The 22,499-nt window shown below is 32.1% G+C and overlaps 3 protein-coding genes and 2 non-coding genes across 5 annotated transcripts; 2 read left to right on the top strand and 3 right to left on the bottom strand.

The window, feature by feature from the left end:
* On the top strand, positions 41-3,408 carry LOC105170757 (protein UPSTREAM OF FLC). The gene is made up of 6 exons (XM_011091662.2): positions 41-690; positions 790-859; positions 964-1,079; positions 1,546-2,425; positions 2,663-2,932; positions 3,040-3,408. The coding sequence occupies exons 1-6, from the start codon at positions 471-473 to the stop codon at positions 3,101-3,103; spliced, it is 1,620 nt and encodes a 539-aa protein (XP_011089964.1). The 5' UTR covers positions 41-470; the 3' UTR covers positions 3,104-3,408.
* Positions 5,016-7,455, top strand: LOC105170879 (transcription factor FER-LIKE IRON DEFICIENCY-INDUCED TRANSCRIPTION FACTOR-like). Its single transcript, XM_011091802.2, has 4 exons — positions 5,016-5,764; positions 6,659-6,874; positions 6,956-7,132; positions 7,318-7,455. The coding sequence occupies exons 1-4, from the start codon at positions 5,231-5,233 to the stop codon at positions 7,420-7,422; spliced, it is 1,032 nt and encodes a 343-aa protein (XP_011090104.1). The 5' UTR covers positions 5,016-5,230; the 3' UTR covers positions 7,423-7,455.
* TRNAL-UAG lies at positions 12,412-12,491 on the bottom strand. The gene has a single exon. It is a non-coding gene; the product is annotated as a tRNA-Leu (tRNA).
* On the bottom strand, positions 12,761-14,696 carry LOC105170758 (aquaporin TIP1-1-like). The gene is made up of 2 exons (XM_011091663.2): positions 14,194-14,696; positions 12,761-13,268 (listed from the first exon to the last, which is right to left on the bottom strand). Exons 1-2 carry the CDS (start codon positions 14,602-14,604, stop codon positions 12,900-12,902), a joined length of 780 nt encoding a protein of 259 aa, XP_011089965.1. The 5' UTR covers positions 14,605-14,696; the 3' UTR covers positions 12,761-12,899.
* On the bottom strand, positions 18,842-18,921 carry TRNAL-UAG. Its single transcript has one exon. It is a non-coding gene; the product is annotated as a tRNA-Leu (tRNA).

Here is a 22,499-nt window from a genome sequence, read left to right on the forward strand (position 1 = left end):
TTCTTCGGTGGTGTTTTTTTCTGGCCCCCCCCCCCCCTCAGTTGCATTTAAAAATACTCCCGAAGTTTTTCTTTTTTACCTGATTTTTTGGACGTCCAATCTGCAAATGGGTTTGCTAGCATTTAATCCTTTTTTCTTAGCGTTGTCTCGGAAATTTTTGTTAGAGGATCTTGTTTGTTTCCTTGCATAGGATGACGTGTTTATACAGGGGGTTCTGTTTTCTTCTTCGCTGGTTTTCAATAGTTTGAAGCTCTTTTAGCTGATATCCTATTTTCCTGCACATTTTTGCAACCTCAAGTATTTTGGCGATATCGTCAGAACGAGATGTCTGTTTTAACTTCTTGTGGGTCTTTGAGCTCGAGAACCGAATTTGTTTTGAGGAAATTCATGAAGTAACTTTTGGGTTCTTCAGAAACTTTTTGATAGTTGAGGAAATTCAGTTTCAGCTGGATTTGTTGAAGGTGCCAAAAATGGAGGGAAGAATGAAAACATATAGGCAATTGAGCCCCGAACGAGCTAAAGTATGGACAGAGAAATCGCCCAGATATCACTACAATCATCACTATAACCAGCAGCAGCAGCAAAGTTGTAAAGTTCCCGTAGTTTACTATCTTTGTAGGAATCGACAACTTGAGCACCCCCATTTCATCGAAGTCCCTATTTCTTCCCCTGATGGCCTTTACTTGAGAGGTAGCCAAATTCAGTTCATTTACACGAATCTAAGTTTAAATATCTGCTGTTCGGTATGTTTTATCTTCTTGAATTTTGAAAATTCTGTCTGTTTCGAAGATGTGATTGAAAGGCTTAATGTTTTGAGAGGCAGAGGAATGGCTTCGATGTACTCTTGGTCTTGTAAGAGGTGAAATGGTTCATTCCTTTCTGTTTCCTTCTTGCAGTTTGGTTTTGCCTTCTTTTCCATGGTAAATGCAAGTCATAATTCTTCACTGTAATTTGTGGATGCAGGAGTTACAAGAATGGTTATGTATGGCATGATCTTTGCTACGATGATTTAATCCTTCCGGCTCATCGGAATGAGTATGTTCTAAAGGGTTCAGAGCTCTTTCAAGAATCTGATTCTGGTAAGTTAATTTGTCTATGTTTCTTGAGTCTTTTACCAGATTCTGCGACTTGTGTGAGAAAGACTGTTCTTTTTCGAATTCAATGGAATTGTTGAAGTTAAACTTGGCACTCAAGTTGGAGTATGCTTAAGTAGGCTGTCTAGCCGACTAAGCAATGGAATTGAGAAACTTAGTATACTGTTGGTGATTTAGTGGAAAATGTTCTTTATATTTTGTGTTATTGTATTCCTCTCATTGTTGGAAATAATTTCCTTCAATGAATTGTCTTTTTCCAAGCTTTGTCACTCATTCCGGATGAATGAAAGAGCAGATGGTGCCCATTCAATCATGGGCAAGAACTAGATAGGAAATTGATAGATAAAATTCAAGTTATGTTCCTCAAACCTGCAAAGACGGGGATTGAAGCAGATGCATTCATATCAAAACCAATTTGAATTCCTGAAAATTGATACCTCTTGGTTTCTAGGTCGATTTAGTCCTGCTGAGACCGACATATTACGGAATCAGAAAGCACTCCCTGAACCACCATCTTCCAGAAGCCAAGAAGAATCTTCGTCTTCATCTAGCTTGAACGGAATAACTACAAAGACTTCTCAGGACGATGAACTGTCTCCTCCGGATCAGCGTCCTTGCTCATCAGCCGTGTCACCAGAGCTCAGTGTTGGTAAAAATTCCTCTTGGAATGGTTCTTTGAGCCTGACAGAGTATAAAGTCTACAAAAGTGATGGTCTTGCTGATGCTTCCACTCAGACCGAGGAAAATGTAAGCAGTGCTGTTGGAGCTCGAGATGCTTGTACCCGAAGTCGTCCTACTGATGATGGTTTATTGGAGAACGAGACTAGTGGCAGTCGTTCGAACCAAGTTCCTCGGGTAAAGGACAGTCCAGAGATTAGCCGAGACTTTTTTTCAACACCTCCCTCAACATCCAGTGCTTCTTCATCGAGTGGTAGGACCGATACCTTGGAATCGCTGATTAGAGCTGATGCTAGGAAGCTCAACAGCTTGAGGATAGTTCAAGAGGAGGAATTTCGAATCCCATCCAATTCAAAACTCAAAGCTTCAAATATGATAATGCAGCTGATTTCGTGCGGTTCAATATCTGTGAAAGATCAGAGCTTTGGCCTGATACCAACCTACAAGCCAAGCTTTTCAAATTCCAAATTTTCGTCCCCATTGTTCTCCACATCATCAATGCTGGGAGAGCTTGATTGCCAGAGAGAGAATCCTCGTCTTATGAGTCTGACCTTGGAGGACAAAGGATACTTCAGTGGGAGCTTGGTTGAAACGAGTAAGCTCAAGGAAGGAGTGCCCAATCTAAAACGTTCTTCTTCGTTCAATGCTGATCGGTCAGTCTCGTCTCTTAACCTCATTTGACGTTCAATTCCTATCCATATAACTACTGTGATCTTGAACTAGTCGATATTTTCCTTTACTTACATCAAAGAAAAAGAAATCCTAGCTAGTGAGGGTGGTTAAATTTAGGACGGAGATTGGAATAGTACAAAGAAAATAACACCTCCAACTTGAGGATATTTCTTTTGTTTTCTTTGTATTGAGAAAAAGAATATCATTTTTCCCTGCAGAAGTATAGAGCAATTTGATTCTATAGAAGAAAAGGAAGAAGGACACTCTACGCGTTCAAAGTGCATCCCTATATCAATTAAGGCTACTCTTAGCAAACAGCCAAGATGTGAATCAATGAGATCCCCCATTTCCGACGGACCTAGAATTTCATCTGATAGAGTGGAGTGTTCACGAACAACTACATCCGGCCAAACGATTGAGCCTCCCGCGATGAGTAAACCAGATTCTTGCAGAAACGAAAAGGAAAACGTGATCACAATTGAAGAAAGTTAAATACCGGACACTTGTCAATCTCTCAGCAGTTTATCAACTAACTAGTTTACAACCCTTTTCATATGCATGTAGATTGAAATTTTCTTTTCATTTTCCTCAACAGGCTTGCTTCAGGAGCTCGGGTTATAATACAATCCGAAGCAGCTTACGGAGGAGAGGACAACTGATCATATATAAAGGACAGCCTTCGAGTTAGAGAGATGGAAATTTGTACAGAATCGATGGACAAAGATGTTTTTATACGGTAACTATGCTCTCAAATTCAGATAGAGGTGGCAAATGGGTTGGTTGGTTTGGGTTGAGATGGATCGGGTTGATAATGGGTTGGGTTCAAAATGGATCTAAATTTATGAGTTAGATATGGGTCGGATTGAAAACGGGTTGGTTTGAGTTTTGTTGGGTACATTACAATTAGATTTTTTTTAATAAAATTTTGAATTGTTATTACTGCCAAATTTTTTTATTTATTAAAATTTCAGTTCAATTCCTTTCGATTTGATTTTAGTTAATGAACACCCCTAAAAAGCAATAAATTACTAATTACGAGATTTATAGACTATTATGCTTCTATATTTTAAGCCAAATAAATAATATTTATCTAAAAATTATGTTTATATAATTTAAAAAAAATTAAAAAAATACTTTATAATCATGAATTTAGTAGTATTTTTCTTCAAATTGTATAGAATTATTAAAAACCTAATATTTTTAATCATTTTTTTTAAAATTACATGATATTATTAAAAATAACATTTAACTGACCAATAAAAAAATTAAACATTATGAAACCGCGCGGTTGATGACCCATTAGAAATCATAGTGGATATATGATTTAGTTGGACTTAATTAAACATACAACTCACATTGATTATACTAATATTTTCATCAACTGCTTGATGCTATTAAAAATAACATTTGATTGACTAATAAAAGTTTAAACATAACAAGATCCGTTTCGAACCCATTTAGGATCCACATGGAACCCATAGCAATTGCTTCAATTCAATCCACATTCTATCCAAATAAAAATTCTAAAATCCAACCCAACCCAAATCTAGAAACGGGTTGGAACTCATATTGCAACCCTTAAAATTTAAATTCAGATTTTCTGAATCCAGCAGTGGATGGATCAATGTTCTGAAGGTAGTTCTGTTGGTCCAGTTCAGAAGCACTTTGTTTTCTTACCACTTACATTAGAGCAGATGCAGAAATTTTCAACCTGTTTACCTGTCATTCTTGGGGGTAAGAAAGTTATATCAAATTTGAGACAAAGACGGAGTACTTCTAATCAAATAATTGTGAGTCCGATTTTCTATAAGAAGGTTGAGTTGGTACATAATCTGTAACGTAAGTATCCGTATCAACGACCTTGTGGGTATGCATCGACCCGCAATGAAATTATTTTATCACTGATTGAAATTTTTTTATTTAAATCAGGTTTGGACAAACTAAATTAATTATTAAACAAGTATAATAGATTTGTTATGTAATTAATCATTTTGTTTGAATTGTATACTAATCATTCAACAACTATTTACATTTATAATATAATTGGTTTTCGTCAGACCAATTTAAATTTGAATTAGAATTTTGTGTCACTAGTTAGCCCAAGTATGTACTAATTAAGTAATTGCCGTCGAAGTATCAGTTTAAGTTATTACAAATCAACATCTGGAGTTTTGACTTTGTGGCCTGCTACGAAAGTCAACCACTTGAGACAGCGCACATGAATCTTAATCTACTCTACTGCTTCTGTAATTATCAAAAAAGAATAAATACTGTTGTTTGTGTAACAAAGGAAAAAAATTAAATTAATATTTTGAAAAGTCTATGCATTATAAAAGAATATGATTCAACATTTATCGATGAATTAAGCATGATCATTAATACGTTTCTGATGCATGAAAAGTACAAATACATCTTTATTCGGAGTAATTATATATAATTTATTACATAAATCAACTTAAAATTGAAAAATCAAGAAGTTAATATTAAACAAATTAATGCTATTTTTCTAGGAATAAGCAAATATTTTCTTGTTTAGTTCATTCACGTCCTCATATATATAATCACCAAATTTAAATCACAACAATTTGTCAACTCCCTTATGGATTAAATTAAATACTTAATCAATCCCAGAATAGCATAACCTTAGATTGGATTCCGTCCACACCAGCCTTGTATATATAAATACCTCCTAAAACCAGAAATTCTAAAGAAATAAATACACTAACAACCAAACATCTTTATATAATCCACCTGTGCCCAACAAATTGTTGCCATACACAGACAAAATGGAGAGGCTGACAGGAGAAGAAACAGGAATAAACCCATTCCAAGAATATGCAATTACCACTACTGCTGATTTCGGGTTAATAGATTTCATGGATAGTGAAACCAATTTGGATCAGTTCATTGATCTCATCCGGGGAGATAATGCAGCTGATGACCCTATTGCCAACTTCACCTCTCAGCCCTTGGATCGTGATCAGTTCAGCTGTTTGGCTAATGTCGACCAGCTTTTCCCGCCAGCACATGATCAGTTGTTTGATGATCTTGATGTTGCAATAAACCATGTTGTGAACATTAGTACTCCTCCTGATTGCAGTGCGTTGGATCAGGTGGAGAAAAGGGACGATGATGAGGATCATGATGTTGTTGATGAGGAGGAGGAATCCTCTGCAACGACTGCTAACACGTCGGTGGAGAAGCAGAGGAAGAGTAGTAAGACTGATCGATCAAGAACGTTAATTTCGGAGCGGAGGAGGAGGGGAAGAATGAAGGAAAAGCTCTATGCTTTGCGCTCTTTGGTGCCTAATATCACCAAGGTATCTGTTTTATATGTGTGTGTGCTCGTGCGCGTTTTCCTAGTAAGCAAATGAAGAGGAAACAAGTCTTGAATTGTGCACCCGTGAATCAATTTCTTAGGATTAATTGCAAGATATATAGAAATACATGAAATTAATATGTGAAAGAGAAAGAAAATGTTTTAATTCTGATTAGATATAGTCTGTTCTAAAATTTTTCGTGACCTATGTGTTTACTATCCATCGAATCTCTTATTATACTAGCTATCATCCATCAACTATGTATTAACGAACACTTCTATAAAATATTGTAAAATTTAAAAGGTCCCTGATGCTAAAAAAGTACACCCATTTCTCGAAAGTGTAGGATTGAGTTATACTCCGACACTAACACAATTGTCAATTGCCATATGAGCTAGTCTTAAGCTTGATTAGTAGTATGTAGTCTGAACATGATGGTATCCCATATCCACACCACTTAGTGTCAACTAGTGGTTGCTCAATGGATTGGTTGACCTAGACATACATGACCAAGTTAGGGGGAAATTGCCATTTTCCTCTAGTAATTTTGGGTGATAATTTTGATTTTAAACGAATTGATTATTATAATTAACTGTGTGACTTTTAAGTTTGAAATTTCAGTCTCATCTAACTAGAAGGTCTCAATTTTACAAGTCATGTGTCCGACACGTGTCTTTTACTAGACAAAAAAGACTAGAGCTGTCAATATTTCAATATTACAAAACCAAATTATGAAAATCAATTCATACATGATCAAAGTTCGAATCCCTAAATTACAAGACGAAAATTGCAATTTCCCTCAAGTTAAATATATAGGGTTATATATCAGAGTAGAGCTTCTAATCTTAGGTACATGTTGTATTACTATGATCTTCAATTATTGGGGGGATGCAGATGGACAAAGCTTCCATTGTCGGGGACGCGGTGTTGTATGTGCAAGACTTGCAAATGCAGGCCAAGAAGCTGAAATCTGAGATTGCAGGCCTTGAGTCATCAATATTGACAAGAGGAAATATCACCAAGTATCAAGATAGAACCACTCACAATTCCAAGAAATTGAAGCCCACAAGCTTCTATCCCAGTACAGTACTACTCAAGAAGATTTCCAAGGTAAAAACTTAAGTTTTAGTCGCGATTACCTATAATTACAATAAATGGAATCTAAATTTTTCGTAATAATGATTAGTGCAGATGGATGTATTTCAAGTAGAGGAAGGAGGGTTCTACGTGCGAGTTGTGTGTGACAAAGGGAAAGGTGTTGCTGTGGCTCTTTACAAGGCGCTTCAGTCCCTTAAAAGCTTTAGAGTTCAAAACTCTAATTTGGCTACTTGTGCTGAAAATTATGTGTTCACCTTCAATCTCATGCAGGTAACCTTTCATTCTTGGTTTAATTACATTTTCAGTCCTGTAATTATATGCTTTTGGCATTTTAATCCTGTAACTAGCTAAAAGTTGTAAACTGGTCCTTCACCTTTTGCAATTCCGTCCAACTTTTTGTACTAGCTCTTTTGAAGCTGAGTTACTAAGGGAAAAGTACTTCTGCATGTTGACAGATTACAGAAGTTGAAGTGGATGTGAACTTGCAGAGTCTGAAGATGTGGGTTGCAAGCGTTTTTCGTAATCAAGGGTTTGATTTTGATACGTCGCCATCTACTTAACTTTAGGTCCTTGTTAGGGTTTAGATCCGCAAATACGAGGACATGGAGTCGAATTACCTGACTCTTGATCCAAGAGTTGGGAGTTTTATGTGTTTCTCGCAATTTAGATTTTATTTGTTTTTTTTCTTTCAAATTATATTGTATCTATTTATTCCCTTTAATATAGGGAAAAATGCAAGCAACTCTATTATGATATTGCAAATGAGCAAATTACCACCTTATGAAAAAATAAATAGCAATTTACCTTCTTGTATTTTTTAAAATACAACAATTTATCCCTCTATGATTTTTAAAATGAAGCAATTTACCTTTCTGTATAAGGAGGTAAATGCTTCATTTTATAAAGTAAAGGGGGGTAAATTGCTATATTTTCTTTTAAGGGAGTAATGTGCTCATTTCCAACATTACAGGGGGATAAATTGCTATTCACCCATTTATATAAAATTAAATAAAAAATAAATAATCTTTACATACATATATAACGTATAAATATTAAATAAAACAAAAAATACAATAAATTTCGAAACAGGAATTCATCGATCTTATCTTTATTTAACTGATCTCATCACTTAATTAACTTTTGGTTGTAAGTTGCAGAGAGTATGTACAGTTCAAATTGAGCTTCATTCAATAATTAATAATGTATAAGACAAGTAGTGCAGTCCATCTCGGGCCCTAATAAGCTACCCGGGCCAACCCGCCAGAACTATTGCTGTCCAGAACTCAATATAAGTGGATCCAAGATGTAGCAGCAGAAGCAATCATAACTTTCAGCATTTTACGAACTATATATATATATTTAATTATTGATTGCACCAAAATCAAAATCAAAATAAATAAATAATCCATAAAACCACTGATGAAAATTGAAAGAGCTAAAAAATTCTGAACTTAAATTTCAATAAACAAAATCTGGACAAAAGTTCTTGCAGATAAGTTAGGATATATGCATATATATGTATAGGAAATGGAAAGAAAATGACTTGTAAGATAATCATGATTTTCGAGATAATTTGGTGATATTTACAATGATATTATTATGTGTTGAGATAATCATTTCTTTTGTAGTAATTCTGTGACACCTTATATTTATTATGTTAAATGTTATGTATTATTTTTAATAAACTAATTTATTATAATCTATATCGTCTATTTTTTTCATATGTTTCTTGGGAATTATTTTGAAAGAGTTTATTTGAGCTAATTTAGAAAAAAAAATTATATGAAATTTAATTAATTAGTTCTAAGAATTAGAAAGTCTTAGATCAACTAGAAAATAAAGTTTAATATTTTCTTAATTGTTAAAGTATTTCCAACACATTATTCAATATGTCTATTTAATTTAATATTTAATTGAGTTAGGCCTCATTATTATAATGATTTAACTTTTCATTTTATAAAATTTTATAAGTATTTGGTTGATACATTTTATATATTTATGTAGCCTATATATATATAGCTGATTTTATTATGCTAATCACCGGTTTTATTAAGTTAATGAAATTTTTTATAACGATGAAATTCTTTACAACTATTTAAAGTCCGATCGTCTTTCTTTGCTTGACATATAGAGAATTCACGTTCCAAAGATTTTATTTTGTATGAGTTATGGGAATGTATTTTATATGAGATGTATCAATTTTGAAGTTGTTAGTCGAATTTTATCATGAAATTATAATCAACCGTCAAGACATGTATGTATAGAAATAATTAGTGACTTTCCATCGATGCATTATTTTGATTTCTCAAGATTTATTTTGAACTTTACATTATTATTTCATTATCTTATATTGTATAACGATTTATTAATTTGATGATATTTATTTTAAAATAAGTAAAAATACAAGTCCCGACGCATTACCCTAGTGGGCCAAAAGAAACATTATCCTTGTAGATGATATATATCTTATTGTAATCACCAACTTATAATAAAGAAATATTAATTCCTTTATCAATTGTAGGTCCCAAAGCAGCAAATAATTACTTCCAAATGCCAACATCATTAGCAAAAACACATTCAATACGTCTTATCCATAAATGTATGTGTATATATATGTATATATTTATATGGTGTAACTAAAGACAAACTATTTTTTTTTAAATATTATTATGAGTTTGAATGTCTAAAAACCACATAATTTGTCATTTTACGTGAACTTACATTAATTGGAGATGACCATCTTATAATATTTGATCCATAAAAAATAGGTAATTTTTTATCAAAAAATGATTTCAGTCATATTGTGGACACAGTACACACAGAAGAATGTAATTACATAATACAACATTTACTGTAATTAAATAATACAAAATTCAAGGAAAATCGTTTTTGAGTCCCGTTAAAAAGGCTATTTTTCGTTTTTGGTATCATTAGTGTGGATGTCGCTTTTGGTACCATAAAACACAAAAACATCTTCTGATTCCAAGTTAACGGCAGAAGCCATGTGCCTCACATGTGGCCATTAACAATGTTAACTCTTATTGGCTCACGTGACTTTGACTGATTTTGACTTTAAAAGCCCTTTGTAATGGTACCAAAAAAATTTAAAAAACGTGTTTTTTTGGTACCATTAAAAGAAAAAAATATTTTGACCAACTTTGGCCACAAACTATAAGATTTTTTTTATTTTTTAACAAAATGAAAATGTTAGGAAAATTTTATTTTAATATATATAATATTTCAGATAATTTCTAGGAACTATTTTTACTATTTTTGAAATTAAATTATTATTTGGTCTAAAAATATATTAGTATTTGAGCACAAACTATGAAAAGTAAAATTTATTTTTTGAATAAAAGTATTAGATTATTTTTTTATTAAATAATAAATTAATTTTTAAATTATAATTATTTACATTCAAGATAAATTATAGAAATAAAATAATTATAAATTTATAACAATTTAATTATATATATTAAAATAATTTTTTTCTAAAATTTTATAAAAAATAAAAAAAAATCTTATAATTTGTGGCCAAAATTAGTCAAAATAATTTATTTTTAATGACTCTGAAAAATTCTCCTAGGTCCACGATTACTCAAAATTATTTTATGCTGAAATAGTTTCGTGCAAGTTATAAAAACGTCGTGCATACTACGTACTTACAGCAAGACTCTAGTGGAACATTCTGAAATTACAATTTAATCCATAATTGATTTCTATTATATAGTTTGATTCAAAGTTGCTAGGTTCGGATGTAATTCAAAATTCCAACCTTGAAATAATTTGAATAAAACTTGAACAAATAAAAATTTAAGACTTGGCAAAGAATCCTGAAAATTCCACTGTTATTATGTGACATTTGGATTTATCCAACTCTTGAAACAACAAAATTATCAAAAGAAGAAAGCATATGTAGGACATATTTAGTCGACAAGTGGATAGTATAGGTGCAGAATAATTGATAATCACTGTGAGAGAGAGAGAGAGAGAGGGGGGGAAATCACAAGTCTTTTTCACATGTGGCTGTGATGGTTAAATTTGAGGCAGATCCACATCCATATCCACCCACTATGATTCAAATTTGACTATAGTAATTAATTACATTATTCTAGAAATTATATATACGTATATATAAATATATCCACTCCACCTGTACTGATATGTAATAAAAAAAAAAGTTGGAAGAATATGTTTATCCTGACATCATCATCATTCTCCAAACAAATGCCAAATGCACAGTCTCCACGTAATCTGGAGGACAAGTGACAGATTTGTCTACTTTCCCTTATAATCAATCATTTATCTCATGTTTGTATTTTCTATATTATCTTATATATATAATTTGTACAGCACGACTACTACGTTAGTTATATATAAAACGATTTCATCTTTTTAGAAGGTCATTATTGGAAATTTATTCATTATGATGAGCCTAAAAAATAATCTAATAAATTATTACAGAATAATGGGTAGCAAAAAATCTTTAAAACAGGCCAAAATTACAAAGTAAATATTACAAGAATATTAACCAATACTACGGATCTTATAATAATAGAAATAATAGCAAATGTTTTGATAGAATAATGTTAGGGAATAATCAAGAATAGAAGATAATGGCTCAGGGAGCCAGATTTGGTAGGAATAGCCTACAATCACACACCGGTTGCTAAATTCAAAACAACCACCAAGACTTCAACTATTCAAATAACCACCAAGGCCCTTGTAGATCCAAAATCAAAACCACCTTAAACGATTCACAAAGGACCACTCACAAAAATCACTGGAAAAAAAAAATCACACAGATTTTTCACTTATGAAAAAGTTTTGTAAACTTTTTAATAAGAGCAAAAGAAGTGGGAAGAATAAGTTTCTCAATTTTTGGAGAGAGAGAGAGAGAGAGAGAGAGAGGAAGAATCGACAGAGGAGAAACGACGATTTGGGAGAAGAGAGGAGGGTGGCGCTGGTTTGCTCAAGAGAGGTGTGGGAGTCGAGGAGATGAGAGTCAACAATTAGGGTTATGTTTCTTTTATTTTGCAGAGGGTGAGAGAGAGAAATATCAAGAGAAAATCAGGTCAGGTAATGAACCGAGTAGTTGAGAGTGGGCTGAGCCAATAAGAATGGGCCAAGGCATCAAGAAATTGGGCAAGCACCCAAGGTGTGCGCTTAGGTGCTATGGGCTTGAACCTACCAATTTTGATCATGGGCCATAATTTCTCAACAACCGTAAGTATTAAAATTTGAAATCTTAACATTGCATTTGTATGAAAGATTTTAAATTGCAAATTTTAAATTTTTTGAATATGTTTGGGTAATTCAAAATTAAATTTTTTTAAAATTTGTTCCTTCAAATTTTTGAATTGTAGTTTATAGAATATTGATAAGTTTTAAATTTTTTTAAAATTGAGTCATTTGATTTTTTTTTTTCTATATGCTTTTCTCAAATTCAAATCCATAAAATTAAATGCATTCTAAGAGAGGTTCAGCCAAAATCAGAACACTTATTTAAACTATGAAATTCCGTCTAAAAACAGTGAAAAAGAATGAAATGACAGCTGTGGGATTTGAACCCACGTCCTTTCGGACCAGAGCCTAAATCTGGCGCCTTAGACCACTCGGCCAAACTGTCGGATGAACATGTGCTTTCTCTTAAAGTATGATGACCTAGAAACAATGGAGTGACAAATTGACCCAAAATATACAAGGGCTCTCCTCAATTCTCTTAAAAACAATTCTAATCCAAATTAGGAAACAACCAAATCAATTATATAATAAATATGATATATTTATTATATAATTATCACATTTTGAAATTATATATTAAGTATATAATAAATATATTATACTTATTATATAATTAATTTAAATTTAATCTTATAATTTTCGACTCTGTCAACAAAAATAGAACAAGGCCGTGCACTTAAACGTCAATTATCTTTTAGGTACAGAACATCGTAATTAACAAAAAGCACAAAGGCATAATACAAAATACATAAAAGCAAAGAGAACCATAGAAGCTTCACTTCAATTTCTCTGATCAGTAATCACTTCCGGGCAGTGCCTCGTGGGAGTGGCTGATGAAGAACACTTCATAGACAACGCCGGCGAGCGCACCTCCGATAAGAGGCCCCGCCCAGTAGACCCAGTGGTGGGTCCAGGTGAAGCTCACCAAAGCAGGGCCGAATGACACTGCCGGGTTCATTGAAGCTCCGGTGAAGGCGCCGCCGGCGAGAATGTTGGCTCCGACGATAAAACCAATAGCAATGGGTGCGATGGTGCCCAGGTCACCCTTCTTCGGGTCGACGGCGGTGGCGTAGACCGTGTAAACGAGGCCGAAAGTCATCACGATCTCGAACACGAAGGCGCTCCAGACTGATACGCCCGACAGGGAAAATGCTGGTGTTTCCTGTGTAATCATTCTCTTTAATTAATGTTTTGCACAACACGCATTGTATTGATTAACATAATTATTCTTAAATATCTATTTAACTATTATTGTAATTATAATATGATTTATTTTACAAATATATATTGCATAAAAAATAAAATATATTATAAATATTATTGAAAACAAGTTTTAAAGATATCCCATTATCCAGTGTAGGATTAGGAGAAAAGTCGAGACCTCGCACATACCCAACTGTATCTAGAAAATTAAGACCATCCCTATATCCCAACCCATTTACTTAGCTACGAACTAGCCTCGAGGCCAAGAGCCAAGGCCCCACTTTACCCGACCCAACTACTAAACCCTAATAATCTCGGTCTTTCCCACTAGATTATAAGATAAATTTTGGATGGATATATAAAATTTAATATAATTATAAATTTTATTTATTATTTAAATATATATTCTTAGAATTAATAGATATCTATGGAATACAACCTAACAATGTAGAATAACTGATCTGACGAGAGTATTTCTAAGTTTTTAACAATCACAAAATAATTATAATTATGACAAACGAAGAGCTTAAATAGATTAGCCTAGATTATAGATAAAACAAGATATATTTCATTTGACTTTTTTAATAAAAAAATAAGTCTTATATTCTTAGGTAAATTAATACTTTAGTACTTGCATTATAATTAAAAGAAAATAAATATTTAACATAGATAATAAATTATAGTTAGGTGCGATTTGAAATATTTAACAATGTCCAACTGCTGTTTTCTGGGTTTTTTCTTTTCTTTTTGTTTTTTGAGGGGATGGGGGTTTTTTTTTTTTTTTTCTTTTTTCTAAGAAAACTTGGAACTCCAACACAATCATGATGGATCAAGCACAAGTGCATGAAGAGGCAAATTGAAGGTTTCTGGCTATGGAAACTTACCAGGCCTCCAGTGGTGAAAGTGAGAAGAAGGCAAGCGACGACGGAGCCAAGCAGCTGAGCGATGATGTACAGAATACCACGGAAGAGAGTGATGTTTCCACCAACGAACAACCCAAATGTGACGGCCGGGTTCACGTGGCCGCCGGAGATGTTAGCAGCGATAGCAACCGCCACGAACAGGCCGAAAGCATGGGCAACCGCCGCCACTATGAGGCCCTCCGGTGAGTTGGGAGCATTCCCTGTAATCTTGTTGTAGGCCATGCCGGAACCAGACCCGGCGAAGACGAAGACCAGGGTACTGATAAACTCAGCCACCGCCGCCTTCACGGCGCCGGGCTGCCGGAACTCCTCGGTGTTGCCGATGGCGACGCGGCGGAGGGGGACGTTGAAGTACTCGTTGGGGCCCGGCATGGTTGGAGAATCAAGAACGTCACTGTGGGGACCTAAATGACAATTCCAACTTTTCTGAGGGCTGGTGAGTGTAATTAGAAAGTGTGAAAAGTGAGTGTATGGGGTGGTATTTATATTTGAAATTTGTGCATGTTATGTGGGAACTGGTGAAGCCGGTAGCCAGTGGGGATGGGATATTAACAGTTAGGTTCATAGGAAAATTGTGAGGGGAGTATATTATGCGGTGGAAGGGGCCAGCAATAGTATTCCTACAGCTCATCAGTCAACTGACGTACTGAAAAGTGTATGTTTAGGATACGGCCACGTCACTTGGCCTGTGAGTACGACAGGATGGAGCGGTGACCTTTTTAGGTCGGCCGGCAAACGCAATCAATCATGCATGGAGTTCTCTAGACCTCGAGGGAATTTATTCACAATAATTATAGAAAAAAATTATGGATATGTAGAATTAAAATTGTCCTCGGGCCAAAAATCTTAACTTACGTTGTATATGGTATATGATCCTATTTTAAAATTATAATTCGATATCTTTTTTATTTTTTTAAAAATAATATATAATAAATTCATATTAATTTAATATCAAAATATAATCAAAAAATTTTATCATAAAAATAAATCCAAACATGATGATCGAAGCATCGGAATATACTGTATGGTACACTTTTTGCTTAGTGGCCTTGGTATTTTGAAGTTATACTGTTTTGTCCCCAAAGAAACAAATATTGCTGGACTAACCCTCTTGTAGCCTTTTCTTAACTTTATATCGATTCAACTACTATATTAATATATTAAGAATAGTGAGTAATAAAGTATAATAATTTTCGATTCAATCATTAATGTTACTATAAATAAATTATAATAACTTACATGAAGTGAGATAAGTACTTTCAAATTTAAAGAAATTCAAATTCATGATCTCTAACATATTAACAAGACGTAAGTCTTTAATTTCAACCACCAAACTTAAAATGTGGTTAGTGAGAGTGCTCCTTGCCAGTGTATGCAAAATTCGAAATACATCTACTTTCACTTTTCCTTATTTGCAGGACCTTTTTTTGGACAAAATGCAAATTGGTCCACCAATATTTGAACATTGGTCAATTTGGGCTTGATTAGGTGGTTTTTTCCGCCCTTCAATTCTCTTAAATTTTAAAAGCAAGAATATATTTTTTTTAAACAATAAATCCATCATTTCGATTCAAAATTCAAAGTATTTTGTAATTCAGATGATATTATAAGACTGCTTTATGTAAAATAATTAAAAAGATTGAAGCATATCCATCTTTAATTTCAAACTCTTGTGCAGAAGAATATATATACTAATATAAAACTTTCTAAAATAATAAAACCATCATTTCCATTCAATCTTTATTATGGATCTGTCATCGTAATTTTTCCAACAAACGTTGTATATAAAATGATAAATTCTATTTTTCTTTTAAAATTCATAATTAAAGAGTTAACAAGCAAATGATGTGGAGTAAAAGTGAAGTAGAAAGTCGATGTTGTAGTCCGCAAGTCGTCATTTAATGCTTACAGCTCGAGATCCAAATGTCCAAGATCAACAAAGCTATCGTATTAGCCATCAATGCGAAGAGGAATAATTCGTAGCTTTCCCTTCCACTTCTTTTATTTTTATTCTTTTTTGGGGGATCTTTTACATTATTATCAGCAACACGACTTTCACGTTGCTTCAATTTTAACCACATAATCACTACAATACTAAAATAAAATAAGAAATCAAATACTTCAATGAGTTAGTGTTAAACGATCAGTATTATATTACATGAGATATTATTATTTTTAATTTATATGAGTATTCTCACATATAATTTTTGAAGATTGAGAATTTGGAGCTTATAAACTGCTCAATTTTTTTGTATGCAATCGATGTGGATACTTGTCTATATCATCAGTCCACCAATAAAGGGCTTGAGACGGGCTTGTGTCCCTATTCCATAAACAATGCTGAATGATGTGGTGCACATACAAAATAAAAAATAATAATATTCCACACAACGAGGCCCCTATCAAATCGCAATCCACACTAAATGCTTTTATGAATTTTCAGATTATAGTGAAGTACTTACAATGTTAGTACAAACAGAAATTTTACAGTAAATCAAGCATTTATATATATGTTGATGCGTGCATCTAATTAACTATTAATGAAAAATGGAATAGTAAGTAGTAGGTGTATCTACCCCAAAAACTAAAAGACACTAACATGTGAAAGTTAGGTCTCTCCAGTACTCTGGAATTTCATGTCAGGACCAGCCTGGCTAGTTTTCCCTTCTTCCATTTATATATATCCACACTTCTTTATTGACTTCATGAATCCATTCATTTACCGCACGCATTTGCACGTCCTTCACTTCCAATTAATGTTTTGCTGTTTAAATGCAGTAGGATATAATGTTAAAAATTAATGTCGGGTAAATTGTAACCTACCTATCTTAGTTATGAAAAATAGACAATCAACCTCTTTATGAAAAATAAAATAACGATTTATCCTCTTTTGTTTTTCAAAATATAGCAATTTACTCCCCTTATGTTTTAAAAATTGAAGCAATTTACCTCCCTATCTAAGGAGGTAAATTGATTCATTTTTTAAAACACATGGAGGTAATTTGCTATTTATTTTTCACAAAGGGGTAATTTGCTCATTTCTAATATCACATTAGGATAAATTGCTATTCACCCCTACACAAAAAACCATAAGATAGCAATGTGATCTTTTAAATTTTTAGAAAAAAAAAGATAATATGAACCCCAATGTTTGGGAAAATGAGCTTTTTTTTAAAAGTTAATAAGTTCAGCATTAATTTATATATATATATATTTATTTAATGAACTGTTGAATGAGAATCTTGAGGTTCCACTTATAACAGAATTGTGATCAATCAAACTCAAAGTCTTCATTTGATTTTACCTCTATTTTCTTTTCATTTTAGGAGTTTGAGTATCAATTTCCCAGGAGTGGTTAATATGGTATAAAGATTGTTTTAAAATAATATAAGTTACTGTTCAAAAAAATCAAATGTAATTTTGATGTTGATGTGCAGTTATGTTGCTTCTTCCAATAAAGTATTTTACTGGTTCAACAGTCTCACTTTTAACTTGTTCCTTCTAAAAACACCAGTCCAACATATCGTGTGACTCTAACATAGTTTAGACAAGTTTTAGAATCCAAAACTCCAACAAGAACACATTTTTTCAGTGAATGAAACTCTCTCTTATAAAATATTTAGGGTAAAAGCATGTACGATTCTTGTGTGTGTGTATATATATATATATATATCTCAACAAAAAGAATAATGTCCTTTTTGAAATTGTACTATATTTTTTTTATGTATATTATAAATGACCACGACTTAAGAACTACAATAAATTAATATTATCTATCGCAATAAAAAAAATACAAGAATTTATATTTTGGCAAAGTTAATCAACATTTGTAATAATTTTAGCTATGACGAAAATATTTCTCATGATTTTTAATTGTGATCAATGTTTCAACATTATTTATAGAAACAACAATTATTGACCGTTGCACAATATCATTAATTTGTGTTCGTCATAGTCTTTTCCTTTTTAACCATACGAATTAAGTATGAGGAAAAAAGTCATATTTTTTCTAATAGTAGAGATCACCCACTATGAATTAGTTAACAAATAATGTGAATAACTAGTGATATGAGAAAGTAGGGATAATTAATTAATGGCTAGTTTGTGGGTATAAAAATAAAATAAATACAATGCAGTAGAAAAATGATATAAAAGAAAATGTTACAAAAGATGATGTCATAATCATCCACTAATATTACTAACCTCAACCATAAGATAATCATTATCTTTCCACCAATGGAGACATATGAATTGGACTAACAAAGTTTTTCATAGTTAGAGGGTGTTTGGCTAAGTATATTGGAAACATTTTAAATGATGTTCAATTTTATTTTAAAAATAAGTTTTAGAGTATTTGAATAAATAAGATGTAAGAATTATTAAATTATTCATATAGATAAATTATTTGCTTTAACTAAAAAAAACTTTAATTATATGACAGGTAATAATAAGTTACCAATAAAATTATAATAATATATTTGTTTAATTGTATATTAAGATTGTAGAGCTTCAAAAAGAAACGTTTAGTAGAATATGGCTTGAGATTACTCTTTTTTATAAATGGTATGTTGTATTTATGAACTTGTTTTGTGAACAGCAACAAAATGAATGACAGCTGTGGGATTTGAACCCACGCCCTTTCGGACCAGAGCCTAAATCTGGCGCCTTAGACCACTCGGCCAAACTGTCTGATGTTACATCATTATATTATTTTCCTTTAAATCAAATTTTGCGGAAATCGGCGATCCACAACCTTGGAATTCTTTTTGTGTTGAAGATGATGTCAGATTGGGTGTGGTGAAATTAATGAAATCGTCCCTAAATGCTCAATTAGTTTCATCCAATGACTAACCCACGTTAATACCCTCACTCACATTTAAAAATAGGGATAACTATACTGTATTCTCTTAAATTTTGGTGTGGTTACATGTATATCTTATTTAATTTGAAAAATTACGTTTAGTATCCATGAGGTTTGTTTTTGTCAAATAAATAGACCTTTTCATTAATCAAAATTAATTGAATTTACTATATTAGTAAAAATAATTGAGCTAAAATTCATATTTTCACTATCCTGATTAACGTATTACTAATTTATTGTAAGTCAGACAAATTATTTATTAACCTCATTTATAATAGTTAAGGCCAAAGGAAAGTTGAAACATTAAGTTGACCTCGATCGGCATCCAATTTTGTCTTATTTATTTAGGTAAATTATAATTGAAAAACTATAAATACACTCTATTGTTGAACGTCAAGGAAATACATATTTTTAATAGTTTATTATAGAAGATATTTGTCGTACGATCGTTACTTTTAAAAAAATATTTATGATTATGGTACACGTCAGGAAAGTCCTATTTAAATTACCCTATTAGTTTTGTCATTTTAAATTAGAAAAATAAATATATCTTATCATATCCCCCATCTATTCCAAATTTTATTATATATATCTATCATTCATTAACCCCATTTCATGATGTAAACATGTCCCATTAATCTATCCTTCTTTTAATCTCATAAAAATTGTAAGGGGCCTGAAAACCATCCAACCTCAATGAGGATAGACAGGAAAGGAAATGATTACTAAATTTTGGGATATTACAATCTTTCTTCTTGAAATTTGATGTAATTATACATAAATATTTTGTAGTTTAAAAAATTACATCTAGCATTTTTGATATTTACTTCCATCTAACAACTAAGTTCCTCCGTAAGTCAAGATTCACTGAATTTACTGATATTAAGGAAAAAAAATTGAATGAAAATTGATATTTGCACTCAATTAACTTATATTGGCTTATTGCAGGGTCAAATAATTTTTTTTGGACTAAACTCCTCCTATAACGGTGAAGATATACCTTCTCACATGTATTAACGCATGAAAATGTAGAAGAATAATTTGGTCATAAAAATATTTATTTGACCTGCAATAAATCAGTAACAAATCAATCAGGTGAAAATATAATTTTTTGTCCAATTTTTTTGTTAATTATAAAAAATTTATTTAAAACATCGTACAAACTACTATGTGTTTTATAATATTTAATTTCAAAAATATCAATTTTTAAAGTATTTGAATAAATAAAATATTAGAGTGTTTGATATAAGAAGTTTTTCATATTGTAATAATTGAAAAAGTCATCAAATTATGAAATTTAAAATCACATTATATTTTTTAATTTAGGTAGAAAAATACCAATTATACGAAGAGTAAATATAAGATATTAACAAAATCAGGGGAGTATTTTTATTTGTTGAATTTTAAGATTAAATCGTTGAAAATATATCTTATAAAAGAAGATGAGTTAGATTATTCAACTTGGATACATTTTTAAAAGGGCCCAAAATAAACAAATCTTGGGCCCTGGAAAGCTGGCCGGCCCATTCCCTTTTAACTGGGCTGGAAACATTGGTTCAAGAATCTGAATTAAACTGGATAATGCTTGAAATTGATGTTTCTATAATTCTATACTTTGTGTAATTTATATACATGGGTTTATTATTTCATTTCTTTGTCATAATTTATCAATTAGTAAATAAATAAATTATTTAACAGCCACAGGCTTCCGTTTTGCTACTAACCTAAGCTTTATTGATACAATGCTACGATTTTCAAATGTTATCTCTCAATAGAAATAGTTCCCAAATTTCGAATCTATTTTTCACTTAGAAAAGAATTTTCAATTTTTCAACTAATTTGAGGAAATTACTAGCTAATTATGATACCTGTTACGAATCAATGAGGTTAGATTTAAATATACAAACATTCATATCTTTTATAAAATTACTAGTACACTCCTTGACATTGTTACTGTAATTACAAGTACACCCTTATTCAGTATCAAAAGTTTATGTACACAATCCTTGAGGTACATTACTCTGACACTGCTCAGAGGGTATACCTGTAATTTTATATAAAATAAAGGATGTCTGTGTATAAGATATAATTTATGGAAAAGAAAATCATACACCTATGAATAACTAATATGTACTACCTAAGCCACATCTTAAAACCAAAATCAATGGTTTAGCAACAAGAGGAGTAGTGTTAAGTGAAAAAGGGAAGTAGCTTTAGTTGAATGTTGACAAAAGTAAGTGAAAATATTCCACCTAATATTCACCAATGCTGTGTTTAGTCAACAGTCGCTTTAATTTATGATCTTGAGTATTAGGTAGGATTACTTATGAGAGTGGCAACCTTAATTTTGTCCTACCACCAACTTGCTTTAAAGTTTTTGTCATAATACTCTCATCTTGGTTATCAATCAGTTGCATTTTCAAGACCTCAATTTCAACTAATTCCATCCCTCATAATGGCTTAATTAGTTTCACTGGTTTTCAATACTTTAACACCAAAACCACCTACCGTCGTGGCTCAATAGTTATGGCCGATTGTTTTTAGGGTAGTTAAGGCGTTTTAGTGGGATTAAACGTCTGTTCTAACTATTGTGTTGATTTTAACGTGATTATGCATTGATATGTGGCGGCAATAAATTAAGTACAGAGACCCTTGAACGCTAAAAACGTTTAATTGAGAAGTGATAAAAGTCAGAAAATGCAAGTGTGAGAAGAGGGGCAACTGTGGTTTGCAAGTAGTAAGAGTGGGCATAAAGTCAGTGTCAATGGAAAAGTAGGAGCTTTAGAGGCATATTTGTTTGGGTTTTATTTGTATGCATTAGTTACAACCTCCACAAGTGGTTTGTTCCTATGTACATCACTAACACCAGTAACACATCACTACTATTTTGGGCATGAAGACATTTGTGTGAGAAAGAAAGCAAAATAGGTGCTAATCACTTCATGACACTTTTATTGTTGAAATTCCCTAAATGGCATCCGATTCGTTAGGAGTGGTACTGGACAGGGCGATTCAAAATAATTTGTGTGCCTGTTAATTAGGACGGTGATAAGGATGACTCAGGACTCGTTGAACCAACTACGGTACTTTTAGTCACTATTTGAACTAATGAGTCTGTTAGGTATTTGTATAATACTCTTGGATATTTGTATAGACTCTATTCATATAGATTTTGTCCCAAAATTTTAGAACTGGTAACTTTTAGCCAACAAATTGATAGACGAGACGTTAGAAGAAATATATATATTTTTTTTAAAAATAAAAAATTATAGCGGATACAAATTAACTACGATTATACGACTCCTGTTGATTTTGCAGACGAGGTCAAAATATTATTCATAGCTAAAAAATATAGCAAATATTTGTGCCATAGCCAAAATAACGTTACTATTAATTGATCGTGCTA

This window comes from Sesamum indicum, linkage group LG9 (genome assembly GCF_000512975.1).
Source record: "Sesamum indicum cultivar Zhongzhi No. 13 linkage group LG9, S_indicum_v1.0, whole genome shotgun sequence".
Taxonomy (NCBI): domain Eukaryota; kingdom Viridiplantae; phylum Streptophyta; class Magnoliopsida; order Lamiales; family Pedaliaceae; genus Sesamum; species Sesamum indicum.